This window comes from Monocercomonoides exilis (genome assembly GCF_001643675.1).
Source record: "Monocercomonoides exilis strain PA203 chromosome Unknown scaffold7-2047599, whole genome shotgun sequence".
Classification (NCBI taxonomy): Eukaryota; Preaxostyla; order Oxymonadida; family Polymastigidae; genus Monocercomonoides; species Monocercomonoides exilis.
The window spans coordinates 174,274-201,662 of NW_027150552.1; the positions used below are offsets into that span (position 1 = coordinate 174,274).

At 42.1% G+C, this 27,389-nt stretch overlaps 4 protein-coding genes across 4 annotated transcripts; 1 reads left to right on the top strand and 3 right to left on the bottom strand.

The window, feature by feature from the left end:
- Positions 1-420: 420 nt before the first annotated feature.
- Positions 421-3,654, bottom strand: MONOS_4630 (uncharacterized protein). Its single transcript, XM_067874721.1, has 4 exons — positions 3,627-3,654; positions 3,408-3,570; positions 3,206-3,346; positions 421-3,144 (listed from the first exon to the last, which is right to left on the bottom strand). Exons 1-4 carry the CDS (start codon positions 3,641-3,643, stop codon positions 1,360-1,362), a joined length of 2,106 nt encoding a protein of 701 aa, XP_067733235.1. The 5' UTR covers positions 3,644-3,654; the 3' UTR covers positions 421-1,359.
- A 108-nt stretch (positions 3,655-3,762) lies between these two features.
- Positions 3,763-7,320, top strand: MONOS_4629 (putative SET domain; the record flags this gene model as incomplete). Its single annotated transcript, XM_067874719.1, has 2 exons — positions 3,763-3,978; positions 4,043-7,320. The coding sequence occupies exons 1-2, from the start codon at positions 3,774-3,776 to the stop codon at positions 7,318-7,320; spliced, it is 3,483 nt and encodes a 1,160-aa protein (XP_067733236.1). The 5' UTR covers positions 3,763-3,773.
- A 632-nt stretch (positions 7,321-7,952) lies between these two features.
- On the bottom strand, positions 7,953-11,940 carry MONOS_4627 (uncharacterized protein; the record flags this gene model as incomplete). Its single annotated transcript, XM_067874718.1, has 5 exons — positions 7,953-11,126; positions 11,200-11,300; positions 11,364-11,486; positions 11,559-11,655; positions 11,722-11,940. 5 exons carry the CDS (start codon positions 11,938-11,940, stop codon positions 7,953-7,955), a joined length of 3,714 nt encoding a protein of 1,237 aa, XP_067733237.1.
- An 83-nt stretch (positions 11,941-12,023) lies between these two features.
- On the bottom strand, positions 12,024-26,745 carry MONOS_4626 (uncharacterized protein; the record flags this gene model as incomplete). Its single annotated transcript, XM_067874717.1, has 2 exons — positions 12,024-26,702; positions 26,743-26,745. 2 exons carry the CDS (start codon positions 26,743-26,745, stop codon positions 12,276-12,278), a joined length of 14,430 nt encoding a protein of 4,809 aa, XP_067733238.1. The 3' UTR covers positions 12,024-12,275.
- Between the last annotated feature and the right edge of the window lie 644 nt (positions 26,746-27,389).

A 27,389-nucleotide genomic window follows, 5' to 3' on the forward strand; every position in this document is an offset into this window, starting at 1 on the left:
GAGAATCCGAAAAAAGATGATTCTCCATTTTCACATCCCAAAGAATTGTCTTCAAAAGCATTGACATTCAAGTGAAAACTCAGAATTGCTACAAGACGAATGATTGACAACATGCAGGAATGAATTTTAATTTTTCCTGCACTTTGAAATTTTGTAAATATGGGTGACAATGATCATGAAGAAATTGAAAATGGCCAATTGCTAGGATTGGAAATGTATTCCAACAACAAACTTTCAACTGAAAAAAAAAGCAAATTGTGGACTTTGAAATAATCATGGGAAAGAAATAATTTGAATTATTTAACAAACATATTACAACTGTTTTTCCAACCACTTTTTCTGTTTTGAAATCTAATCCTTTCACAAAAATTGAAAAAATCATGCTTTATTCAGAAGTGGATAGCACAATAAGCTTTTCGCCATTTTTTGAATCTGATATTTTGGTTTGGAATTCAAATTATTCTTCCAACTGAAAAAAGAGAAAGATAATTTTACTTTTTGCGGATGAAGTGCAAATAACATTTGTGTTATCAACAAAGAAAAACGAGTTCAGAAAAAATGAAGTGATATAATAAAGCTCGCTGAGAATGAAGAATATTTCAAAAAGAAAAATTTTAACTTTTAACTTTAAAATAATTTGAAACATTTTGAGCAATAACTATAAACCAGAAAACGCAAAATATAAAATCAATCAAAAATAAAAAGCCTATAATATATGAATTTTATAATATTTAACAAAAATTGTACTGTATATCTAATGTTGTATAAAATATGCACACAAGCAATTGTCTTAAAATCAAAGAGAAGTACTCATCAAATCAGCACAAAGAAGACTCATTGAAAATACATATATGATTAATTGTATAACAGAACGTGTTGAATGACCAGATAATTGCAACACAGGCACAATACAATATTTGCTTCAAGACTGATTTGTGGAAAATGAAGGGAAAAAAATTAGAAATTGATGTTTTTGATAATAACACAACAAAGAAATAAAAAATAAAATAAAATAAAAAGAAAGAGTGTAAAAAAAAAATACAGAAATAGTTTCACATAATATCAAGATTTAAATAAATTGCACTTCTTTTTTGTTAGAAAAGAATAAAGAAAAACAAAAAACGTTCAACTTTAAGAAAATAATTGAATATTAAAACAACGTTAAAAAGCTAATTGATTATTTGAAATTATTCTTTTATTGAAAAACCCTTCTTTTCCGATGCTTCAATCAGAACAATTCTTCAAACCAATTATTATTCACACACACACACACACATGCACATGCACATGCACATGCACACAAGCAAATAAACAAACAAACAGAGGCGGAATTAAATAAAGAATATAATGGATAAAAACTTATGACGAGGAAAGAGGCAGTGAAATGTTGGATGTGAACGGGACAGGCGAAGGTGCCGAGAGAAGTGGCTGCGCAATAAAGTCGACTTGCACAGATGGAACTGATGAATACGCCGCTGTGTAGAACGGAGTGCCAGAGGCAGCTTGATAAGTTGCGGGGCTGGCTTCTGCTTCTGTTTGAGCAGCATAAGTGTTACTTTGTGGTGAAGGCTCTTGATAAGACCCCGTGTTTGTTCCAATGCCCACTTTTGAAAGAGAAGACGCCACTTCCTCGATTGTTGCGGAACCTGGTTTTTCTGCCTCTTTCGAGCTCATCCCAAGTGGTTGCTGGGGCAGTTGCTGCGATGGAATGAATGGAGACTGCTGGGGAAGAAGAAAAGAAAGAGAGAAAGGAGAAAACGTATAGTTCTGCAGGTATCCAGGTGCTGATGCCAAAAACGGTGCCTGAAGCGACAGCAGCTGCGAAGGTGTCAAAGAATAAAGCGCAGATGGTGTTTGTATTTGAGCACCAGAATATTGCTGGGCTTGCTGGAGTTGAGAGAATTGTTGCTGCTGTTGAGTGGACGGTGAAAATGTCTGTTGCAGTGGCTGCAGCAGAGGCGCCAGCTGCTGCTGGCTATTTTGGAGGGATAGCTGAAGTGGCAGTTGTGATGAAGCAAATTGAGTGGGAGCTGAAGAAGGTGAAGAAGATGCATTTGGCAACGAAGACAATGAAGACGTCATCGGAAGCGCAAACGCTGCGCCTGAAGGCGTTTGAAGAACAGATGGTTGCTGAGATGATGCGTCTGCAGATGAAACTGATGGGGGTGTGTTTGCGAAGGCAGGAGATGTTGAATTTGATTGCAATTGATACGCACTGTTATCCAGCGGACCGAACTTGGGCAGTCCATCTGGCTGTGCCAAATACCTCGATGCCGGCTGCTCTGTGGCTGTTTTCTGTGTTGCAGAATTCAGGTCAGAGGGCGATCGGTATGCCCTTGTGGTGTCTGCAACAGGAGCAGGCGGATGATCAAAAATTGGTTGGGTGCTCTGAGTTGCTGAAAGAGGATAGGCTTGTTCAACAGGAGGCACAACAGCCTGCGCTTGTGAATGCTGCTGTTGCTCTTTCTTCTGAACTGCTACTGTTGATGTGATGTTTGCATTTTTCACATTCCTTTCAGCTCCTCCTCTGCGAGCATGAGACCCTCCTCTTTGCCCACCTTTTCCTTTCCATTGCTTTGGAAGATACCGCTGGCTCTTCAAATGATACAGCAACTGCTTTTCTTCTTCACTAACTTGACTGGCAGGAACAAAGATATCAGAAATATCAACAGAATGTGGTGTGAACGCAATTGGGGCGGATGACCCTTCGCTCGAAACAACATCAGATCCTTGAGTTGAATTTGATCTGTTTACCGGTGCTTCAGAAACTGTTGTTTCATTCACCGTTTCAGAAGCTGACGGAGGTGGAAATTCTGCTTCCAAACTTTCGCTAAGCTTCAAATCTAAATTTTCAGCAGGCAAAGCCGGATCCAAAGTCCTTGTTGTATCAAAAACACTCTGAACACTTGAATCAATTTGTTGCGCAGATAGTTGGGTAAATTCATAAGTTTCTGAAGGCTCTGGAAATGAAGGTAAAGAAGCATTTAACTTAGAGCTTTCTGATAGGAGTGCTGATTTTTCGTTTTTAAATGCAGAAAGTGTTGGGGTGATAATTTGCTGTTGTGAAGTCACGGATTGCACTCCAGATTTAAATTCTCGAGTATTTATTGGAAATTTTGGAATTAATGCAGGAAATGCTATATCCTAAAAGTGATGTCATCAATAAAACAAAGAAATGTGATAAATGCAAGTTTATTCGACAAACTCCAGAGACGCTCTGAGCCAGCAATTGCTTTGTTGGAACCGTACGAATTTCTCCATCTGGATCAACGAAAACGTGATGGAAAGGCTGCAACGGATTGAGTGAAGGAGGATTTTTTCGTTTTGTGGAAAATGGGCAGTCAAGCTTTTATAAAGAAAGATATTTGAGTTAAACGTAACATTTTTTTCTTAAATAAATAGCAAACATGATGATGACCTCTGCATCCACAATTAAAGCAAATGTCCATCTTTAAAGAAGGGCAGTCTCTTCCAAGATGATTCTTTCCATGGCATTTATAACACTCCATCTTTTTCGGCTCATTTGGATCAACCGTACATTCATCAGACGTATGTCCAGTTCCTTGACACCTGTTCATGCGCGTGTTATATCATTACAATGCAAGCAAAAAGGAAAAAATACAAACTTATTACATATTCTCATTTTCACGATCTAATGGGTTTTCTGATTCCGAATATTATAATATTTTCATCAATTTCAACATAAATATAACAAGCATGATGCATTTGACAACGGATAAATAATTTTTAACATTCATGACCATCATAAAAAAATGTCGGAATTTAAAGAAAAAATCTTTAAAGAAAACTGTCCATTTTGTGTGTATGAATCAAACGAAAAGGGACGTGGAATAATTGCAACGCAACCAATAAATCCGGGAAATGTGATTTTGAGAGAATCTGCAATTGTTCTTTTGCTTTACACAGGAAAGCAATCTTATTATTGTTCTTATTGCTCAGACAAACTAAATTTAGAAAGTTTGCTTCAATATGATGAAAATGCATGCATTAACTCGTATTTTTTCCAACTTCTTTGCTTTAGAAGCTGTTCATTGCGAAAAATGTTCAAAAGTTTTTTATTGCAACGAAAGATGTAGAAATGCCGACTTATTTTCTCATCGCTTTGAATGCAGAGCTTATTGTGAAGCATTAGATAATTTTTGCAGCAGCGATGATCTTTATTTGGCTCGTATTCTGTCAGTTCTTTATTATAATGAAATTTTATCACAACAAATAAATACGCTCACTTGCCCACATGTACAACCATTCTCGGATTTATCTCCAGTTGAAAAATTATTTGATCTTACAGGTCATGAAGGATCACAACTTGACGAAATTATCGAAACATCCAGAGCAAGCATTGAGGCATGCCTTTCTCTGGCGGCAAATGAAGAGTTATTGAGAATGTGTCAAACAGTTGTGAAATATGGAATTCATAAGCATAAATGCGCAATTTGTGGAAAGCAGAAACTCTTCAAAGATGAAATTGCGCGACATTGTTGCTTGAAAGAATCTTCTAGTAAATCTTTTCAACATATTCTTTCAGACGGAGAAACAGAAGCAGAATTAATATGTTTATTTGATAAATGGAAAGCAAAATCAGAAAATGCTACAAAGAATTCATCGTCTTTGTCTGAAGTTAAGAATTGCCGCTCGTTTTTAAAAGAACTTCTTTTCCCTGTCATTGCGAAAGCATCAGGAATCTGCGACTGCAATGCTCATACCATTTTCCCAGACACTGGATTTGGTGTTTATCATTTTGGCTCAATGTTCAACCATTCTTGCGCAGCAAACGCTGCATTCTGCCACGACTCCAAGGGGCGGATTCTGATTGTGTCTCTGCGGCCGATACGGACAGCGGAGGAGATATTTGTGGACTACTGCGACGTGAACATGCGGATGGAGCAGCGGCAGAGCGAACTTTCAGGGTGCTATCATTTCAGTTGCCAGTGTGAAAGATGTGTGAGGACGCTTTTGAAGAAGTTTGGAAACGGTGTGCGGAAAGCAGGAATTTCAGAAGATGCAAAGTTGCTAGATGAACGCTTTGGAAGAAAGGCTATGAAGAGAAGAAGAATGCAGAAACAAAAAGAGAGAAAGATGTTCAGAAGAAAAAAGAAGATGGAAGCGAGAGCAAAAATGAACGATGAAGAGAAATCAGATCATTCATCATCAGGAAACAGTAATTCTTCAGATGAAATTGAAACAGAAAGTGAAACTTCATCCGAATCTGAAGTAACAGACAGCTCTACGCTTTATGGTGAAATTGATGAGTATGGAGGATTTGGAGGCGCATGGGGAATGATGGAAAGGGATGATACTTCCAGTGAAGAGGATAACAGTGAAGTTTGCGATGAGAGCAAAGAGCAGTGTGTGGCAATTGAAAGGAAAGAAGTAGAAAATATTTCCATTCAAAAGGCAGAAGGAAAGATTTCAAAAAGGCAAAAGATGAATCATACTCCTTTTTTAAACGAGTGGGAAATACCAAAAATGCCAGATTATGGAGAGGAAATAAACTCCAAAGTTGAACTTGATGTAATGAAGCAGAGAATTTCCGAAATGAAGAATCAATCAAGCTCTTTTAATGAATCATCTAACAAAACAGCAGAGCTGCAAAAGTCGTCTCTATCTTCTTTCGGGGGAAAAATGCCTGTCCATCCGTATGTGTCTGTTGATGAAGCGATATTTGAGGCTGAGAGGGAGATGCGAATGATGAGCGGAGTTGAATGGGACGATGTACTTGCCTGTTGGTGCTGCTGGGAATGCGGCTCTCCACTGAAAGAAGTCAGAACATCGGTTGTGAAGAAAGAGATAGAAAAGATGAAGGAAAGAGAGAAGGAAAGAGACAAAAGAGAAGGAAGACTGAAAAAAGAACAAACAGAAAATGAAAAGAGCGATGAAGAAGATGAGGAAGAAGAAGAAGAAGAAGAAGAAGAAGAAGATATCACATATTATCTTGATCAATTGCTGGAGCGTGTTCAGTCATATGAATGGAAGGAAGGAGAAACAGCCGCAGAGGAAGAGGCTCGTATTGGTATTACAAACGAAGAAAGAGAGATTGAAAGGGCTCTTTCAGATTTCGACGGGGAAGAATCAATTGAAAGTGTCATTAAAAGATTGCGCAAATTAAATGAAGATGAAGATGGTGGCGCACTCAAAGAAAAAGTGGAACAAAATTGTGTTTCTGTATCGACAGTATTTTCTTCAAAGGAAACGTCTTCATTCAGTTTATCTCCATTTAGCTCAGATTACAGAGACTATAAGTATGTTTATTTTTGTCGACATCATCCCATCAAGCATAAGATTATTGCAGGAAATCGAGCTATGCTATTTAATGAAAGAATGTCGCATGCTTGCCGACAACTCAATCGCTTGTGGGTGAGATGCGAAAACTTGGGAGTGAAGCTTCCACTTGATTTCCCAGAGTTTGCTTTGTCCCAATTTCTTGGGACCATTCGCGTGTTTCAGAGGTTGCTGCATCCGTTCAATGAGCTTCTTGTCGAAGCTGTTGGTGGATATGTGACAGTTGTGTATAATTCGCTTGTTGTGTCAAACATGTTTGAGGTTAATCGAATATCATCTTTGAATCATTCAGCTGACAAGCAAAAAGCAGGCTATGGTATATCACCAAAAGAAAAATCAACGAAGAGCAACTTGTGCATTAAAGAGTTGTCAAATGAATCTGCTTCATCTTTAGCAATTTCAGCCACTTCATCATCAACATATTCATCTACTCCTTCGCTTTCTTCAACGCATACTGCTTTGTCTCATTATATTTCACAACATCTGTCTTTTTCTCCAAGAGTCTTCCTCTCGCCTTTTTTCTCGCAAAAAGTTGTTTCAGCAGCAGCTCGATATTTTGCCAGGATTGTGCAGCTGTTGTACTATCCATCAGCTCCGCGGCGTGTTCTTGATTTGAAAATGTGCGGAATTGTGTTGATGCTTTGTGCAGAATACACTCCAAAGGATGATAATGTGTCAAATTATGGAGAAGAAATGCAACATCAAACAGAAAAATCATTTTCTCAATCTGTTTTTGCGGATGGTGTTAGTTTGCTGCTTCGTTCAAAAGAAGAAGGAATTGTTTGCTTTGGAGAAAATCATTGCGAGATTAAAGAGATTGATTTATGGCTGAAAGGAGGATGGAAAAAACTGTGGCACTATCAACGCAGGCAAAAGGCTTACGCGTTTTTAGCTTTGAAACGAGCAAAGGAAGAGATGATGCTCAACAAAGAAAGTGAGAGAGATTTTGTTGAATTTGAAAGAAGAGTTGAGGAAAGTTTTAAAAACATTGAGGATGAAAATGAGAAAGAAAAAACATGAAACAAACAATTTTAAAGGAGAAGACAAAAAATAGAAAAATGCTTCAAATTATTCGTAATATGATCATTTACAAAAGGATTTACTTTGTTATGATTGAGGAGTGATCCTTGAAACAAGGCTATACTTCCAAAAATTAAAAAGAGCACTTTATCGATGAGATTATCAAATTGCATGAGAAAATAAGATTGTTTATTCAACATTTTTCAGTTTGTTGTTTTGTAATCGAAATTTTATTAATTTTTACAAAGCCATCTTTCATGAAGATGTTGGTATTTATGCAAATTCCTTTGTCTGTGAAAAATAATGAGTTTAAAACTATTTATTCCATCTGATGTTTTTCACTTACAAACGAAATATGAGGATCGAAACAGCCGAAAAACAGAAAATGAAGAAAATGAAGAGCATTTGCAAAATAACTAAGCAATGAAATTTTTATCTTTGAATGTTTCAGAACCTTGTAAATAAATGTATAATAAACTTCTATCCACACGTTACAAACATATCAAGAAGAAAATGAAAAAAGAAAATGAATAACTTTAATCGCTCATTGTTTCTATTGGGAACAAAACATAGACAAACAAATCTATAACTCAAAATTCAGTGCGAGCATCTTCTCCCACACTCATTGAAGATTAAACATCATCTACCCAATCAAAGAACCGATCCAATAAATACCTGGCCTTGGTCTGAATGCTGCTTTTATTGCTGTTTGCATCCTGCGTAATGCCTTCTCTTCTGAAAACGTCTTCGCCCTCGTTTGCTGCAGCTTGGAGTACGGAATTACCCTCACAGCTCACAACAAGCTGAGCTATTGGATTATCCTTTGTGTTGATAACAGGATCATGTGTTGTTGGTACAAAAGATTCGAACTCTGACTCTTCCTCGATTACTCCTCTCATTCCACTCGTGGATGTGTTTGCAAAATGACTCGGAAGCGACTGTTGTTGAGATTCTCCATTCATCGACGCATTAGAGCCTTCTGCAATCATTCCATTACCAACATCGTTAGTGCCTGCTTGGGTGAAAAGTGGAGGCAAGCTCACTGGCTCACTTTCCATTGTGGAGGGGTGTTGCATCTTTGCAATATCTTCCTCCATTCCAGTTCTATTGCCTCTTTCTTCATTGTCCATCTCCTCCTGGTTAAGACTGAGTGCAAGACGTCTTCCGTGCTCCAGAAGTAGTTCAAGTGTCAGGATGCACTTCTCTGAAGCAGAATGCCCGCTGATTCCAATCCCCGCACATAGCAATGCAATCAAAAGACATACATACATAGAATTCGCGATGTTCCTCACCTGAGTAGCCACAGAATTCTCTGAGCTGTCATACTCCAAGCTGTGCTCAGTCGATGATGAAGAAATCATTGCATCTGAAAGCTGTGCCAAAACCAGCGATTGCTGCTCGTCATTTCCATCAATCGTATTGCACAAAACCCAAAGTGCTTCGACTTTCTCTGGAAAAGACAGCTTTGATGTTTTGAATATTTCGACAGTTGGGAACGATGAGGAATACGAAGAAGTTTCAGATAGCTTGCCGGTAAATAGATTCAGAACAGATACAATCACTCCATTGTCGAAAATGAACTGACGCTGAAGACAAGATCCTGAAGCAATATTCGACAGCATCCAGAGTATCAGAGCAAGCGGGAAAGGAGGAGTTGTTTTCTCTGAGATTAATGACTTTGAAGGAAGACTTTGCAGCAAAAATGTAGAAAATGACGCAGATGTAAAAACGGGAGAAGCAGACTGCAACTGATGAGAAACAAAGCCAATTGGATTGTTGAAAGGAGTCATTGAAGTTGAAGATAAAAATAAGGAAGAAGAAGAAGATAGTGAAGAAGAAGTTGAAGACATTGCTTGTGAAGCACTTATTTCCCTCATATCGTCTTTTCTAATTGCTGCTAATGCCAGTTTTGAATGAGGATACTCGTGTGGAACAGAACTTGGATCTTTGACTGATGGAGGAAGCAAAGAAAGAACAATGTTAAGCGCTCCCATTTTTAGTATAAATTCTGTCACGTTTTCGTTTATTGCGATGCAGTTGCCAAGAAAAGGGATGAGATAAGACGTAAGTGATTGATATTGTTGGCACAAAAGAAGAGTTGCACTGTAGATGATGTTATACTTCAATATAGTTTTAATTGATTGAATGAAATATGGCTCTTCCAATGGAATTGGCACAGTTGAATCAGAAGTCATCAAAGAAGTTGAGTTGCTTTCAAAAGAAGGTGCAATTGAAGCTGAACTAAATGAGACAGGTGGCAGATGCAATGCAGATCCTAAAGAAGAAGCATTCGAGCTAGTAACACTGCTGCAATCGAATGAAGAGTTGTAAGATGATTGCGGAGTTGCCTGGACAGAAGCAGAAGAGAAAGGGTTTGTAAAGGATGAAGTGGAAGAAGCTGAAGTGGTGGAAGTGTTGAATGTGGATGACGTTGTGGATGATGACATGGGTGTGAAAGCAGATAAGGATGCGAATGAAGTGGAAGGGGTGGCAGAAGTGAATGTTGATGTGAATGGGGAAGTGGTGGATGATGCAAAAGAAGAAGAGGAAGAAGAATATTGTGGTGGAGGTGGAGGAAGTGATTGTGATGGTTGATAATTTGTGAATGGAGAGCTGACTGAAGGCAAAGAGCCAAACGGGAAAGGGTACGAAGACGATGTGGATGATGAAGAAGACAAAGACGATGAAAAATCAGGATCTGAAGCAGAGGGAGCAGTTGACGTGAAAGAGACATTCAAAGGTGGGGAATTCGTGAAGGAAAGTTTCGATTCGTTTTGAGTGGAGTAAGAAGTTTGCCCGAACAATGAGGCAATTGGATCGTCCCCCCAGCTGACTTCATTTTCGTGCTCTTGTGAAGCAAGTGGAAATATGCCCTGCTGTCCGTTTCCTCCAAACTTGGAAGCATTTCCTGCATCATCGTCACCATCATCATCGCTCCAGCTCTTTTCATCAGCATACTCTGCAAGTTCATCAGAGCAATCTGTTCCTTTCTTTTCTTTGCCTCGTCCACGCCGCTGTGTTTCTGCCGATGCTCCTTCTTTTGCTTTGTCTCCGTTTCTATCTCCTTTAAATAGATCGCTTATTGGCAAGCTTATCAAATGCGTCATCACTCGAAGCGAATAACATGCAGCAGAAAATGCAGACTTTCTGTTGCCTTCTTCGTATTTTTTTCTTTTTTCCCTTTTCAGCTCATTTGAAACATGTAATAGTTTGTTCATCGTCAGCTCATTTCCAACACCACTGCCCAACGGAAGTATCATGCTCGATGCTTCAAATACTTCGCTATCCAGTGCATTTGCACAATATAGAAAGATCTGACAAAAACAGACGGTGCGCGGGCACAATTCCTTCTGCAACGACGTACTCATCGGCTCCTGTGTCATATTGGCGAATAGATGAGCAAGAATACAGCAGAAGTTGAACGATATTGGAGTGATTGTGCTGCTTGACGTGTTCTCAACAGAGCCTTCAAATGAATCGTCTCCGCCTGAACTGAAAATCGAGTTGGGTTGTCCAAATAGAGAGATTGTTTGTAAATTCTCATCTGATTCTTCTGCCATTTGGTTGCGTTCTGCCAGTGACGGGACAGAGAGTGGTGCGAATGGTGGAATAGTTTCTTGGGCACGTGGAGGCTTGCTGCTGTGAGTGTTTTTGTACTCTTGCTCCTTTCTAGAATTTAAGGCTTGTGAAAGAATGTTTGCAGTTTCATCTAGGATTGACGAAAGAAGAACAAATAGTTGCGGGTTTAGAAGACGTTCGCGCATGTCTTTTGGACCTGCCATTAAGTATGCAATGCATTGAAGAGCCTTGATGCATAAACATGAAAAATAGATTCATAATCAACATTTGTATTAAAAAATTTATAATCAGTAAAAATACTTGTTCTCTGAGTGGACTGTTTGGAACAGAAAGAAAGTAAGTAAGTATATCAGGAATTCCAGAATGTGATATATGCACACAACATTTCACAGAAATTGAAGCTTTATTTGATAAAGAGATGGTTGTTTATTTAAAAATTAATCAACAATTGTCAGTTTTCACACTGTACATTGCAATGATGCAGAGTGCCTTGCAAACTACACTTAATTCTTGCGTGTTGGATAAAAATGGCAAAATTGATTTGGTGAAGTCGGCTGGAGTAAGAACTTCAGCAATATCTTTATCACCTGATCGAAAAATTCAAAAACATGACATAATCGAGCAAGTGATAAGGTGCAAATTGCATTTCTGATGCAAACCAATGCAAAGAATATTCATTACTTCACTGAAGCAATTAAAAATTTGACGTGAATCTTGAGAAGTCGACAGTTTCAAAAGAATCAAAAATTGCTCTTTCTGAAAAACAATAAAAAATAAAATTTTAAATTCTTAAATTTTTATTAATTTCAATTTAAAGCACACAAGTTTATTAACTATTGCTCGTTTTTCTGGTGTTAACATCCCTTTTCTTCCTTGATCAAGAAAAAGATTTCTGTGTTGATTTCTAAGTTCTGTTGTGTGGATCTGCCTCATTTTGCTGACAGGAGATGTGTCCTCGCCATCAAAAGTGCGAAATCGTGTGCCACTTCTTTGATTAAGTGCGAATTGTCTTGAAATGATTCGATCATATTCTTTATCCATTTCACTTTTGTTATGGTCTCAGTCGTTTGAAGAAAAGAACCACAAAATTTGTTCTTATTTCAGAAAATTCTCAAACATTGAATACTATTATAACCTTTTTTATTATTGTTTATCTGACCCTTACTGCATTTAATCAAAAATTAGGTACTTTTATAAAGGAAGATAAAAAAGTTGAAATCAAAAATATTGGTAATATGTCAAGAACAATTCGTTCTTTTTCTCAAATTAAAACTCGGTATTCCCAAAGAAATATTCAAAATTTAATAATTAACTCGTACATTGCGACGTTTGAAATGAGAAATCAAAATTATTTTGAAAAAATGTGTTTGTCACTATTAATTTTGTTCAAAGAAAAGTTGGTTTTGTTTTCCTTGTTCGGTTAAAGGCATCTGCGTTGAATCAATCTTTGTATTATCAATTGGACTGTCAAAAGAGTCATCAAGGAGATTGGGCACATCATCATCAAGCATCTCATCTCTTTGAGCAGAGTTGTTCAATGAATTAAACAGAAACGAAAGTGATGATCTGTGAACGCCATAATCTCCGCTGTTTCCTGTGACAGATCTTCCCTTTGATGTTCTGAGGATTCCTCCAACAATGTGGTTTTGAGCTTCTCGTTCTGATTCGTCTTTACGCTCTTTCCATTGCTTTTCTCGCTCACTCAGCAAACCTGAAAGCATCTCATCATTGTATTCTTCCTTTGGATTTTCTTCGTTGCGTTCTTTTCCTTTATCATCGTCATTTTGCAAAGTGGCTTCATTTTGTGTGTTTGTGCCTTTTTCTTCCTCTTCATCTTCGTTTTCTTCTTTAATAACATTCTTGTTTTCTTCTTCTCCGCTTTCCTTCTCTTCTTTTTCTTTTAATGTCTTCTCTTCTCCCACCCCACTCACATTATTCTCTGTCTTACTGCTTATATCGTCTGTAACAGCCTCCGTTATGACATCATCCAGATCTGATACATCGAACTCGCTTAGAGACACAATTGGAGACAGCTCTGGAACAGAAAAGACATACGGCTCGTTTGAATTGCTCTTGTAATCAGACAAGTCGGTGGATTCGAGAGAAGATAGAGCATAATGAGTGGCAGATGGCTCATTGGCTGATGGAGTGCAGAATGAGGGAGAAGAAGAAGATGTTGAAGGAGCTTGAGAAGGAGATAAGTGAGGTAAAGAGGAAGGTGACAATAAAGAAGAAGATGATGATGTTGGTGATGGTGTGATAGGAGGTATTTGCAAAGACAAGTCAACAGGCTGATTAGGCACAGGAGAAAGAGAAAACTGGATTGAATCAACAGCAGCAGGTTGTTCTGCTCCAATATCGTGTGTGGCCGAAGGGGACGCAGCGCTGGGAGAAGCCGAAAGAGCTGAATGAGGCGAGCGATATCTGTTGACAGGTGGAGGGAGAAGGGACTTTGATCGTGTACGGAGCGATGGATGGGCTGAAAGCGGAGAGGAAACAGGAGAAAGACGATCAAACTTTCTATTGTGCTCAGAAGAAAGAGATGCTGTCTCAATTGTATCGAAGTCTGACACGTCAAGTGGCATGTCTCTGCCAGCAGCGTCGGCAGAAGCAGCCAGTGAAGCCAATGCGAGTGGCTGAAGATCAGCTTGTGTGAATGAGTTAGCAGCGGATGTGTGCTCGTTGGTATTTTCACTCAGTGAGTTGGCAGAAGAACTTGCGGAAGAGTTCAGAAAAGAAGATGATTCGCGATTGGCATCAGAATTTGCTGAAATGTCAGACGAAGGCAGAGAATGCTCTGAATGCTCTGAATGTGTTGAATGTGTTGAATGTCTGCTTTTGTCCTGGCTGCTGTCTAAAGAAGACGACTCGTCTATTTCTGAATCTATTTGTGTGGTTGTGTCTGGCAGAGGAGCAGAAGCAGACGGCAGCTGGTTCAAAGTGTTCTCGAATTTGAGGCTGCTTTTGATGGTGCTGGCGAGAGAGTGTGTTTTTGAGGCTTGTGAAGCGCGAAAGGCGAGCGGCGGATTGAGCGAGGCCATTTCAAATGGCTTGCTGGAAGGGAGAGTGTAGACAGAAGGAGCAGGAGAGGGGGATGAGGGCTGTGGAGGAGAGGGGGATGAGGGCTGTGGAGGAGATGGACTGTCTGATGTTGCAGTTGAAGAAGAAGATGATGATGATGATGACAAAGAAGATGAGGATGAAGAAGATGATGATGGAGAAGATGAAGAAGATTGCTGCAAAGGATGAAGTGGAGGTGGTGAGGAAGAAGAGGATGTTGTCATTTGAAGTGTCTCAGTTTGTGAGTGAGGTGAAATCGAAGCATAAACAACAGAAGAAGCCGTAGATGTGGAAGAAGACGGTGACGAAGAAGAATTTGGCGTTGTAACAGGAGAGTTGCTTACTGTTGACTTGCTCTGAATCAAATAGCTTTCGTTCTCTCTCGTCGTGTCTGTTCCAGACGAGCTCAGCTCAGCATCTGACATCGCTGGTGGTGAGGCAATTGGTGAAAGGGAGTGTTCTGGTGCAGGAGAAGTGGCGATGGAGGAAGGAGAGTATTTGTTCTCTGACAGAATGCTCCTCTGGCTGTGCCTGCGGACGGCAGCTGAACCTGGTTCAGATTCATTTGAAGAGAGGTTGAAGGTGAGGGGCGTAGCTGCATCAGACAAAGGAGAGGTCTGAAGAGCAGAGCAGGAGAGAGAAAGCAGAGGAGAGGAGAGGAGAGGAGAAAATGAGGAGGAATACGAGGAAGGAGAGTATTGCACAGAAGAGGTGGAGGGCGAGTTGAGGAAAGGGGAAGACGCAGGTGGAGAAATTGAGTCAGTTCTTTGGTGCTTCGTAACAGCAGTGCGGCGGAAGAGGAGAGAAGGATTGTGCACTTTCAGTGGAGACAGTTGCATGGCAGGGGGAGAAGGTGACGGAGGTGGGGAAGAAACGCGCCTTTGGGGCGAAGACTGACAAGGCGACAGTTTGTGAGAAAGGAGAGAACGCGGAGCCAGCGACGAAGGCAGAGTCAGTTTGGATTCTGAAGAGACAGTTTTCAGGCGAGCAGACTGGCAGGGTGAGGGAGACAAGGAAAAGGCAGTCAAAGATGTGGATGTGGCAGTGCTGGTGGAGCGGGCAGCGGAAGAAGTGGAGGAATGCGAAAGTGATGGGGAGATTGTGGAAGGCGAGTTAACAAGGAATCTTTCTGGTGAATGGTCTGTTTGAGAGGTGTCCGTGGATGGGCGAGGCGAAGGAGAGAGGAAAGAAGATGCAGCAGTGGCACCAGCAGAAGAGGAGGTAACAGAAGACGAAGGTGCTGAAGAAGAAGAAGAAGAAGCAGTCAAAGTGGAAGACTCCGACTGCCGAGTGCCGAGATAGCGTTGTGGAACATCCTTTTGTTGCTGGTCATCGGCGCTTCTGCTGTTCATCGAGACAAACATCTGCCCTGTCGATGGGATGTTGACTGAGGCAGGTGCAGCTGGCGGTGAGGCAACAGGCGAGTGCACAACAACGTGTTTGGATGGAAGAGATGATGAAAGCACGTTGTGTGGTGCCCAAAACCCGCTTTGTGCTTCTGGTGCAGTCGGAGCAGCAGTGGCTTTACTGACATCGCCTTTGTTTGTTCCGTCTTGTGGAGCATTTTTAGTAGTAGCAGCAGAAGCAGCAGGCTGCTCTTCATTCAGAATGTCCAGCCCTTTCTTTGTCTCCTTCAGTGCTATCATCACTCGTGACACCACCCACGACAGACTCCGCCCAATCGTCATCAGTGCCTTTTTCGCCTTCCCCTTTTTGAACTCTTCTTCCTTTTCTCTCTCCTCTCTTTCCTCCAGCGACGCGTATGAAAACCCCTTTGTCTTCCATTTTCTGTACTCTTCTGCCCAAAGTGCCACGCCCTCACATGTCTCTCCACACACACTCACTGCCGACTGCATCGCCTGCACAGCACTCTGAATGATGCGCTCTTCCAAGCCATAAAGCACACTCCCTTCGAAGGGGCGGATGCAGAGCGGCATCGACTGCTCTCGTGACGCATAGCCAGAGGGGATGGAAGCAGCAGATGTGGATGCTGTTGGGAGTGAAGTTGCAGGAGAAGAGGAAAAGGGGCTGGAGATGGCTGAGGAATGTATTGAATACGTTGGGTATGCAGAGTATGCTGACCCTGTGCGGTTATCTCCAAGCAGAATAGAAATATTTGCATTTGGAGAAATCGGAGGCAGAAAGCATGGGACAGTTGCATCGCTGTCTGTGAGGCGGTCGTCGCTCTGTCTTGGAATAGACGAAGAGGCAATGTGAGATGGAAGCGATTTGCCAGTGACAGCCTTCAGATCAGCGTGGTATTTTGGTTTTGGCTGCACTGGGGAGACAGTCAGAGGAGGAATGGAGAAGGAGATGGAAGACTTGGCAGACTCAGTTGAAGGGAGTGTGGTTGAGACTGTTGCTGTTGAGTTTGGAGAGGCAGAGGCTGAAGGGATGAAGGCAGATGTGATGGCAGTTGAGGAGTTGTCTGTTTGAGAGCTGACAGTTGTGATGGTTGTGGGCGATGGAGGAATCTGCAGAGGGAAGTGGGCATTCAAAGAGGATGGGGCAGAAGTGCCTGACTGAGGAGAGGGAAGAGAAGGAGAAGATGCAGGTGGAGATGTGTCTATAATGGCAACATCAGAAGAAGAAGATGAAGTCGATAATGATGACGATGATTGATCAGATGATAAAGATGAAGATGATGAAGATGAAGAAGAAGAAGGTGGAGGAGGAGGCAGCGCAGATGGTGGAGATGAAGAGAATCCAAACGAAGGAGCAGGAAGAGACTTCGACGGATTGCCAACGAGTTCGTTGAGAGAAATGCAGGACGGCACCAGTGGAACAGTTGGGGAGCCGTATGGATGCTCAGTGAGTGCAGAAGAGAGAGAGAAGGTGTCTCTGGAGGAGTGCTGTGGAAGTGCTGCAAACTCGGCCAGGCTGCTGATGTGCGGCGGGTTGACCATCCAGGGAGAGGCAGAGCGGGTGAGGAATGCAGCTGAAAAGGGGTGGAATTGTGGAGGAATTGAAGCTGATTTCAGCTGCTGCTCTGCTTGCTCGGTGTGCATTCGGATGTCCTTCTCGTGCTGAGGCAGAGGATACAGCCCCATCGGAGGTGGATTGAGAATCATGTGGACGCTGGCTGTTCCGTTGGAGGTGCTGAAGTTGGGAGAAGAAGGAAGAGACATGTTTGTGGTTGACACGGTGGAAGGAGAAGAAGAAGGAGTAGAAGCGGCAGAATTAGCAGCAGATGGAGGCTGCTCTTCAGATGAACTCTGGTTAGGAAAAGTGGATGCGAGTTGGAACCGAAGCTGCGGCGCCTTTTTTGCTATGTTTGTGAGTGATGCTGGTACATCCGCTGCAGAGAAAGGCATTTTGTACGGCGGAGAGTCGTTCTGCTGGAAGGCGAGCAGATGTACTGAAGGAGAGAACTCTTGGCTGCAGACTGGCTCTGTATCTTCATCGTCTTCAGAGTCGCCTTCAACTGTCCTGTTTTCTTTGTTATGAACTTCTTCATCTGCTGCTTGCTCCTCTTTAGACTTTTCATGTCGATTTCTCTTCGAATTATCCTCTGCAGAGCACTCCACCCCCTTCTCATCCTCAGTCATTTCGTGTATCCGACTCAGTCTTGTCATCTGCTTCTCCTTCTGTCTACTGCCCTCTGTTTTGCTGCCCTTCGCACTCCGCTCGTCTGCCGAGATTGCCTCTGTCGTCGATGCTGATGTTTCTGTGTCAGCAAATGCATCGCTAAGCAGCCGGCGCTTTGCAGGTGGCATTCGGATGATGTTACTGTGTGAGACGGGCGGGTCGTACAGAAGCGGACTCGGCTCGCTCAGCACAACTTCGCTTTCTGAGCGGTCGCTCCCCCTCTCCTCTTCGCTCAGCTTGTGATTGAGGCTAGTCAGATGCATCTCGCTGGTCTTTTCGTTGTCTCTGTCGGTTTCGTCTGTCTCGCTTTCTGACTTCGGATATCGCCGCTCGCCAAACCGCTCTATCTCATCCAGAAGTGCCAGCCGGCGTGCTTCTTCGACTTCCTTCGCTTCTTCTTCAACGGCACTGTCTTTGTCTCTCTTCTCCACATGCACCACACACACTGGATGAGACTCACGGGCGCTCACAGCTGCTTTGCTTGGTGAAATCATCTCTTCCTCTTCTTCTGCTGCTGCTTCCTCTTCTGCACTCTTTGTAGATGCTTCGCTTCTCTGTTTCTCGATTCCCCTGATCAGCTCTGCTGGCGACTCGAGCGAAGACATCGAAAGCAAATCTTTGTCTTCTTCCGCTTCGTCAGCAAAAGGTGCTATCCTCTCTTTGCCTTTCTCTTTCTCTTTCTCTTTATCCTTCTCCTTCTCCTTCTCCCGTATTTCTTTCTCTTTCTCTTTCTCTTTTTCGTCTTGTTTGATAGACTTTACTGACTTTGTTTCCGAACTCCTTTCTTCTGATTTCTTTGAACTTCTTGTCGATTGACGAATAACTGAATCACTACTTCCGCTTCCCCTCCTTCTCCTCCTTCGATGTTTCGCTTCGTGGTTTTCTCCTTCTTCTCTCTTCTTTTGTTCATTCCGTATTCTTTTCTTCTCCTTCTCCCTTTCTCTTTTCCTCTCTTCTCTCTCCTTCCTCCTTATTGTTTTGCTTCTCCTCTTCTGAAACTGCTCAGCAAAATCAGCTCCCGATGACATTAGCGAATGTGACATGGCAAGCGAGGCTGAAGTTCTGAGTGAACCAGACGAATGAGACGAGCGCGATGAATGCATCGGAGTGGAGGAATGTGAAGATCGAGAACGTTGTGCACGATATGATGAATAGCTAAAAGGAGTGTCTGAGTAATCGCTTGTTTCTGTTTCATCGTCCTCGGGGTCTTCATCAAATGTGGTCACTTCTTTTGCCCTTGATCGTCTTGAAAGTGCGCCATTGGACTGTTTTGACGACGATGGAGCGATGTCAGATTCAGCCAGTACATTTGAGCTAGTTGTGCACAAATCAGAGCATTCTGGTGAAATTGACGAAGAATTCGTCTCTCCAATGCTGGATGTGTCCGACTTCAACTGCGGCGTTGGAGGAAAGCCTTTGTGGCTGTGCCGCGAAGAGAGGAGCGATCGCTCGTCTCTTCTGCTCCATGCCTTCTGTGCCCTGCTTCTCTGAGACTCTGAGCTCTGCCTGTGTCCACTGTCGTACCAGGGAATGCTGTCCATCATGGCTGACTCATCTGTCATCGATGAAAGCGAAGACGGTTCAGGAGATGCACTGCTTGATGGATGTGATGTCGACGGTGTTGTTCGTCCAGAAGGAGGGCGGTGTGTGTTCCAGTGCTGGTGCTGTTTTGGGGTTTGAACTGTTTTTTGTTCAGAATTCGCTGAGCTGATGTCGCTGAGTGAGCGAATTTCAGGCAGAACACATTTGCCTTCTCTCTCTTTGATCATCTTTTTGAGTGTCTTCTTCTCTTCCACAGGATGTCTGCTGCCCCAAAGGCGTGAAGACAGAATAGGAGATGTGGAACGAGTCGGAGAAGGAAGATTTTTCTGTGTAGAATCTGCTTTCAGAAGTGATCCATTGCTTGCAGGAAGAGAATTCCTCCTGTTGGACTCTTTCCGATTCTGCTTGGCTTTTCCCTTTGAAACGTATTCATCCAGCGTCGTCTGCTTCAATGTTGTCTTTTTTGCTGCCTCTTTTTCCTTTTTCTGCTCAGCCTCGTTCTCTTCGTTTGTTTTCTTCTCTTTCTTTTCTTCTCGTCTGACAGATGCCAAAGAGCCAAGTGCGAGTGAGTGAAGAAGCGGTTGGTCGTCTGCACTGAAACTTTTGTTGCGCATACGAAGAGAGGAATGTGGGCGGAGCAGTGGAGAATGCGGCAAAGGAGGTGAAGGCAGCTTGTGGGAAGAGATGGAAGAAGAAGGAGATTTGAAAAGAGCAGATAAATGTGGAGAATGCAACTGATGATTGTTTGGGACGAGATGTGCAGCAGAGGCAGGAGACATCAATGCATCAGACAGTAAAGAAGATCCTGAAGATGAAGAAGAGGATGAAGACGACGAGGTTGAAGACACAGACGACGTATTCGACATGAGTGAGTCTTCAGAAGGCGAAGAGGTTGAAAAGTGTGCATTTGCAGGTGTGTAGTTTGTTGGGTTAGCAGAGTGGATGTTTGTTGGCGGATAAGCTGCAGGTGATGTCGAAGCACGTGACAGTGGAGGGTGGAGTGATTCTCTGCGGAAGCGATGTTCATTGCATGCAGGAGCTGTGGACGGCGGGGGAGAGCGCAGAAGAGGCGAGTGGCTGGATGAACGGTTGGGAGAATGATTTGGAGAGTTTGATGGCTTCAGCGGAGGTTCTGGAGAAACAGTCGGAGAAAAGAAGAGTGCGGAAGAACCGGAAGATGATCCAGATGAAGGAAAGATGTCGACTGTTTCAGCAGCAGACGTTTTGGTTGGCACGTGCGGGGCAAATTGAGGTGCAGCAGATTTTGTAGCTGTTATGTGGTGCCCTTTGTTGGATTCATCTTTCATCACTGCTTCTGTTTCTGCTGCTGAATCTGGTGTGTTCAAAGAAGAATGTGTGTTGTCTGGTGGATGACGAATTGCTGCAGCTGCATCTGTAACTTCTTCATTTGAACTTTTGGGTTTTGGCACCTTTAAGAGATGTGGGCAAGTCTGCTTCAGTGAGCGTGGAGATAACAGAGATGATGTTGCCTGCAGAGAGCGAGGTGAATAATGGAGTTGCGAAGAGTGCTGATTTGAGGCATGTTGTTTTGGGCTATCGTGATATGAATAAATGTTCGAGTGATGGCTGGCATCTGATGTTGGTGCAAATACACTTGGCGATTTGTTGTGCACAGGATTCAGAAGGTTCGACGAGATTGTGCGTGCACTTGGTACATTCAGCGCTTCATTGTCGAAAAGTGCGGGCGTTTCCGCAAAGTTCGAATTTTCAGGAAAGATGCTTGTTGAGTAATGTTCTGCTGATCCTCTCATCGAGGCAGAGGTCGGCGTCTTATCACTTTTATTGTCAGTATCCGTTTCGATAAACCATTTTGATTCCGCATTTCCTTTGTTTTTATCATTTGCTAGAAGAATAGCCTTTTCTTCTTCCAAAAGATTATTATTATTCTTTCTGTGCTGATGCATCTCCATCCGAGTTATCATTCGCTTTTCTGCATCATACAGAGATGGAATGTTTTCTGTTGTGTGTTTTTCTTTCTTCACGCTTCTTTCATCGCTTCTAATCCTCCTCTTCTGGAGCTTCACAAGCTCGCTGTGATATTCATTGTGCAGCTCATACAGTCTGGCTGTGATGCATTTGCTCATCTCGTCGGTCACATCATAAATGAACATGTTGCCACTAGCCACACCCATCGCTATCTTCTGCCCATCACACACAAACGACAGGCTCATCACCATCTCCACGTGCATCGCCCCGTAATTCATGTCTCTCATTCGCATATTCTCCATCGCAACTATGCTAGAGATAAGGTTGTTGCTTTCATCTTCTACTTCCAGTTCGCAAAAGAAGGATCTGGATTCATCTTGGCTGTCTTCCCACAAAGAAAGCTGATGCATTAGTGGTTCAACTCCAATACTTTCTTCCATCAGTTTGGCTGGCACCTCGTTTGCCACCTCCTCAGATCCTGTTGTGAGTGGCTTTGTATTCTCTCCTCGTTCATTCAAGTTCTCCAGCTCTTTTTCATCGGCTTCTGTGAATATTCTTTGTGAAATCACATCAAACACATCAAACACCCTAACAATAAGATCAGAGCAAGAAACTGCGCAAAATAAGCCCGACGGATCAGCAGCAATTGCTAATCCTTTCCACCTTTCATCCACTTTGATTATTCTGCCATTCATTGAAGACAGTTCTAACACTCCAACTCCTCCTTCAGTTCCACAACCCACAATAACATTGTCCAATCCAAAGAGTGTTGTAACACACAAAAACCCGCTCTTAATTCCAGGAACAGCACTCCATCCACAGCTGTTGAAGCAAAACTCAGGCACATAATCTGTGGAATCTCTAACATCCCTCACTTTATCTCGATCGTTTTGTACATTACCAGCTCTTTTTGCACTTTCAATGGTGAAGATGCCGATTGTACCGTCGTGTCCGCACAGAACAACACACAGTTTGTCGCTCACCACACAAAACACAACATCGTTGATGTGTTTGCCTTCACTCAAAATGCCTATTTCCCGCAGTTCGCAATCATCCAGTGTGAAGAGCTTGACTGTCTGAAATAGAGACACCGCCACCACAAACAGATGATCAAACACATCGCATTCTTCATCGACGTTGTCTTCTTCTTCTGACTCACTTTCTGTTTCTTCTCCATCGCTTCTTTTTCCATTCGCTTCCGTTTTTTTATGTTCATTCAATGAAGGATCACTTACCTCACTTATGTTTTTGTTCTCATTGACCATATCTTCTTGTGATTCATTTGAGATTCTCAAATCCTCTCTCTTCTTTCTTTTAGCTCCATGACGATGAAACAGCCAAGCAGAAGATACTGCCATCATCACAATTGCACTGTCAAATACTCGATGCTTCTTCCTCAATCCTTTGTGGATCATTTCGTTTGCACGGAGTGCCGATTTCTTGTTGTGTATCCATTTTGGCTTGCATAACTTCGTCTCCTTCCCATGAACATGTTTGTGTAAACAGAAGATGCATATGCACCCTTCGTCGTCTGAAGCAAACATGTGCATTCCATCGTCAGACACACAAACACACTCAACTCCATTCTGTGTCTCGTTGTAGTCTCCTTCGCTTCTCGTGCTCCCGCTTTCATACAACTCGTAGTTATACTTCTTCATGATAGACACTATTTTTTTGTGATAGTTCTCAAGTCTGCATTCTATTTTTTTTTCATTTTTGTTTGTACTCTGTTCTTTTTCTTTCAAATTGTCTTTTTCTTCCTTTTCTCTCATATTAATTCTGTTCTGTTTGCCCCAATCCACAGATGCTGATCCCGTTCTCACAGTCACTGGAGAATTTGTTGAAATCTGCGACGAGCTCAGTGAATGAGATAGAACAATGGAATTATCCGCAGGTGGAGCTTTGGAGAGTAGATTTGGTTCAGAAGACGATGCAATTAAGAAGTTATGATTATCCACCTTTAACATCGCTTTGTTCTGATCATTTGCAGAATTAGCAGTCTCCGCTCTTTTCCATCCAAAAGATTTCTGCCGCACTCTTTCTCTTTCGCCATTGACCCATCTGTTCCAGGCGCTCTGCTTCTCCTCCAGTTTTTCGTGTTCGTCGAGAAGCGGAGGCTGCGGTGGCACCCCAAAATGCACACGGCAAAGACCAATCAGAAGGCTCTTACGGAATATGACATTGATACATATCACCTGCCCAGACTGCACAAGTTCAGGAACTTGAAGGAGATCGTATGCCTTCTGAACAAACGAGCTGAAAGAAGGCGGAAGCATCCGATGTGACGTGGTTGACAGTTTGGTGTTAGAGGAGTTGTTGTTGGCGAGCATCAAATGTGCAGAATTAGTTGAAGATTTCGAAAGACCAAATGATTGAAGTGAAGGGAACTTATTATGTGACGATGAAGCAGATGTGTGTGAAGAGTATCTTTGTGGATTGAAGTAGCGAAGTGGAATACACGAAGCAAAAGGAAAAAGCACACGGGCACATGGGATGGTTGATGAATGCACCAAAAGGCGGTGTTTATGTGTTGAGTGCTTCGAGGAACGAGTTGGTAGTGCTGAGTGGTGATGATGGTGAGTTGTGGAATGTGCAGAAGGAGTGTTCAATGAGAAGTGATGTGATTGTTTGAAATGATTATCAAGTTTGACCAATACATTTGTTTGGTTGTTAGATCCCTTTTTGCTTTCATCTTTTTTGTTTTCAGTGGAAGGAGGATTATGAGAAGGAAGGAGCAAAGGGACTAAAGAAGAAGAAGAGGAGGAGGAGGAGGAGGAAGATGATGATGATGAAGCGGAAGCACTTTTGTTTGAGGCGATTGGTGGTGTTGTTAGAAAAAGAGAAAATTTTTTGTTTTCAACAAATGCAAATGGTGCGAGATTCACTTTTTCATTGCCTTTTTTCGAATAAATCAAATGTTCTGTTTCTTTTTTTGGAGCATCCATGTTCACGTCTTCAGGAATCGCACATTTGATTCCCCAGTCATTTTGCTGATGATGTTGCTCTGATTGTGATTTTTCTTCTTTTGCTTCATTCTTTTCTTCATTTTGGCTTTGATTATTGTCTTCACTTACGCTTTTCTTATCGCTCTCTAATTCTGTTTTCTCTTCAAGTTTTTGTTCGTCTTTCTTTCGCTCCGTTCTTTCTTTTCGTTTTGAGTTCTGTTTCCCAAAGAAAGATGTTTTGGCTTTCAAATTATCCTTGCTTTTTGTTTTGTTTTTCCTTTTTTCATTATATTTCTCTGCTTTTTTCATTTTTTCCTTGCTTTTCCCGCTTTTCTCGTTCTTTTTGAAATTTGCCTTTTTAAGTTTTTCAAACAATTTATTCTCCTTCGCTTTCAAAGGAGGTCCCTTCAACTCAATTCCATATATCGTCTTCAACAACTGCTGCTTTTTTGGTGATAAATCATTCACAAAAAATGCATCTTTTGCGGTTTTGTCAGAAGAAGCAGAGGGAACACACAATTCATTAAAAGGAGGTAAAACTTTTGGTGTGGAAGAAGGTGATGATGATGATGAAGTGGTTGTTGAAGATGAAGATGATAAAAGAGTCGATGTGGTTGTCGAATGATTTGTGAGCAGAGCTGAAGTTGGCTGGGGAGATGGCAGACGAATTGATGTTTCAGGAACAGCAGAAGACGGACACGCAATCTTCGTCTGCAGACTTTTTTGTGATTGAAAAGTTGTTTCTGAGGGAAATGCCGAAGAAGAAGCAGAGGCAGAAGCAAAAGCAGAAACAGCAGTTGCATTCCGTGTTGGGTGGAATGTGTGCGAAGCTGCCAGCGAAGACGAAGATGAAGTCGGCCTTTGAAGCGGCTCCATTCCAAAATGCAGGTTCCAACAGCGAACTGTTCCGTCTGCAGAAGCTGAGAGGAAAGAAAGCGGAGGGAAAAGAAGAGGCGGAAGAGATATAGCATGGACGATGTTGCAGCGTCGATTAGACTTTGCTTCCTTTCTTTCTTCTTCTTTCTCTTTCCCTATTTCTGCCTCTGCCTCTGCTTCTTCTTCTTCTTCTCTCTTTTCAATAGTACTGCTCTCTGCTTTCTCATTGTTATTTCCTTTAATCAAACTGTTATTCCCACTGCGGCTGCTCCTTTTGCTGCTGTACTTCTCTTTGATAAGCGTCGGAAAGGGAGCAATCTTCCAGATGCACCCAGAATGTGCGGAAAACACCCTCTTCATTGTGAAGTCGATCTGCGGAGGATGAAAAATTGATGTGTATTTGAGCGGAGCATGCGGTGAATGCGATGGAATCTGTGTGTCTGAAGGCGAAGAGACAGCTGATGGCTGGCTGACGGGTTGTGATAGTGAAGGAGAAGGATTAAAAGGAGGAGGCGAAGGAGAGGATGATGGCAGCAGTGCAGAATGCTTTTCAGTTGGTATTGTATCTTCATCTGTTCCATGTGACATCGACGTTGTGTTGCTAACAGTCGGTGGTGTTGCATGGAGCACCGGATATTTTGCATTGCCTGTATTTGCAGAGTCACTGGGTTGCTGTTGAGAAGGCTGCGTTGCCTTTTCAAGAGGAAGATACTCTTTCCATCCTTGTTGAAGTATCTTGCCATTCCACAGCGTCAGTCCATGGTTGGCATAGATGGCAGCAACTGTAATATCATTCTCTTTTTTCCCTCTTTTGCTTTTTTCGGGTGAAACGCTTGTGTCATTCATAGAAAAACTGCTGCACAGTTCATCGCTCTCTGTTTCCTTCATCAGGCAGCTGGCAGATTTTCGCACTATCCGACAGCACAATGCGTTTGGATACAATCTCGACTGAGCCCCTTCTGTTTCTGCTCCATTTTCCTTCGACTTCTTCTTCGCAAAGCCGCGCACGAAGGAGCCGAAGTCGGATGTTCCCAGCGGAAGTGGCTTTGGCAGCTCTGTGATGTACTCCAGAGAGAGAGAGTCGAACAGCATGATGCGACCGTCTTTGCCTCCGACACACACAAATTCTCCGTCGACACTGACACACCCGCCGCTCATGCTCATCACCTGCACCCAGCGGCACACACAGCACGTCTCACAATCCACCTGCACAAGCAGCCCTTTGCTCGTCACCCCATACAAAAATCCCCGAATGTTTGACTTCCTTCTTGGAGAAATTAGCTGAGGTGATGTTCTTTCTTTGCCGTAGTCGATAAAATCGAGTTTTTCGTTATTTTTCTCAAAGGGCAACTCGTTGGGAGACGTGCCGTTTCGTTCTGATAAATTTTTCTTAAGTTCAAATGTTCTGCTTTGCTTCATTGGTAAGTCATTTGCTTGTTCATCTTCTTCCCCTTCTTCGTTGAATTCGTCGCTGATGTCGACAGTTCCAAACTCCACATCCACAAAATCGCTGTCCCTGAGCTCTCCCAAAAGTCCAACGTGAGAAACCATTTTGATCTTTTCTGGTTCTCTTTGCTTTTTCGGAATTTCTGTGTTTTTTTGTTCCGGTTCGATAAAAATGGATGATTTGGTATTTTCAAATTCAGAGAGATTTGAATTTTTTCCTTCTTTTTCCTGCGAATTGTTTGATTTTTGCTTGTTGTCATCTTCGCTTATGAAATTTAAACCCAAAGTGTCATCTGCATTGTACAACTCTTCTTTTCGCAGCTCCCACAGATTGAAATGTCGCGAACCAACCGTTACAAATCTTCTAGGTTCAGTGGATGAAACGCTGATAGAACGTATCTACATTCAAAATTTTCAAGATGTGATGTTAAAAATTAACCATAGTGTTAAAAAACGAAAAAAACTTACAATTGCAGGGACAAGTTTATAATGGACCATTGCTTCTTCTTGCCAGTTCCAGACAATAAGCTCGCACGGATAATTATTTCCAACAGAAATTAAAAAAGAATCAAGAGAATCTCTATCTTTGCGGCAAAATATTAAGCAAGCGACATTTGACCTATGTCCTCGCAATTCTCGAAAAAGACAATTCTTTTTCAAATTCCAAATTGATATGATTGGATTGGAATCAAACTGTAATAAAAATGCATGCAAAAAACATGTGTAATATTATGTATTTATTACGAGAATAAAAACCTCTCCAACAGCAACATATTCACCGCAATGAGAAAAAGTTATACAAGTCAGGGCTCTTCTTTCAGAATTTCTTGCAAAAAAACGCACAATTTGCCCAGATTTGCAATCAAAAATACCCAAAAAGCAACCAGCCGCATATGCGATAAGTTCCCGTTGTGTCTAATATTGTTGATAAATCACAATGACAATAACTGAATTAACAACAAGATTTTGATTAAAGATAATAAAATACATACATCAATTGCAAACAAATTATTGCAATATGAAGTGGATCCAATCACATAGTTGAGATTTAGTGACTGTGTTTTTTGAGTCATCAACGATCATGTG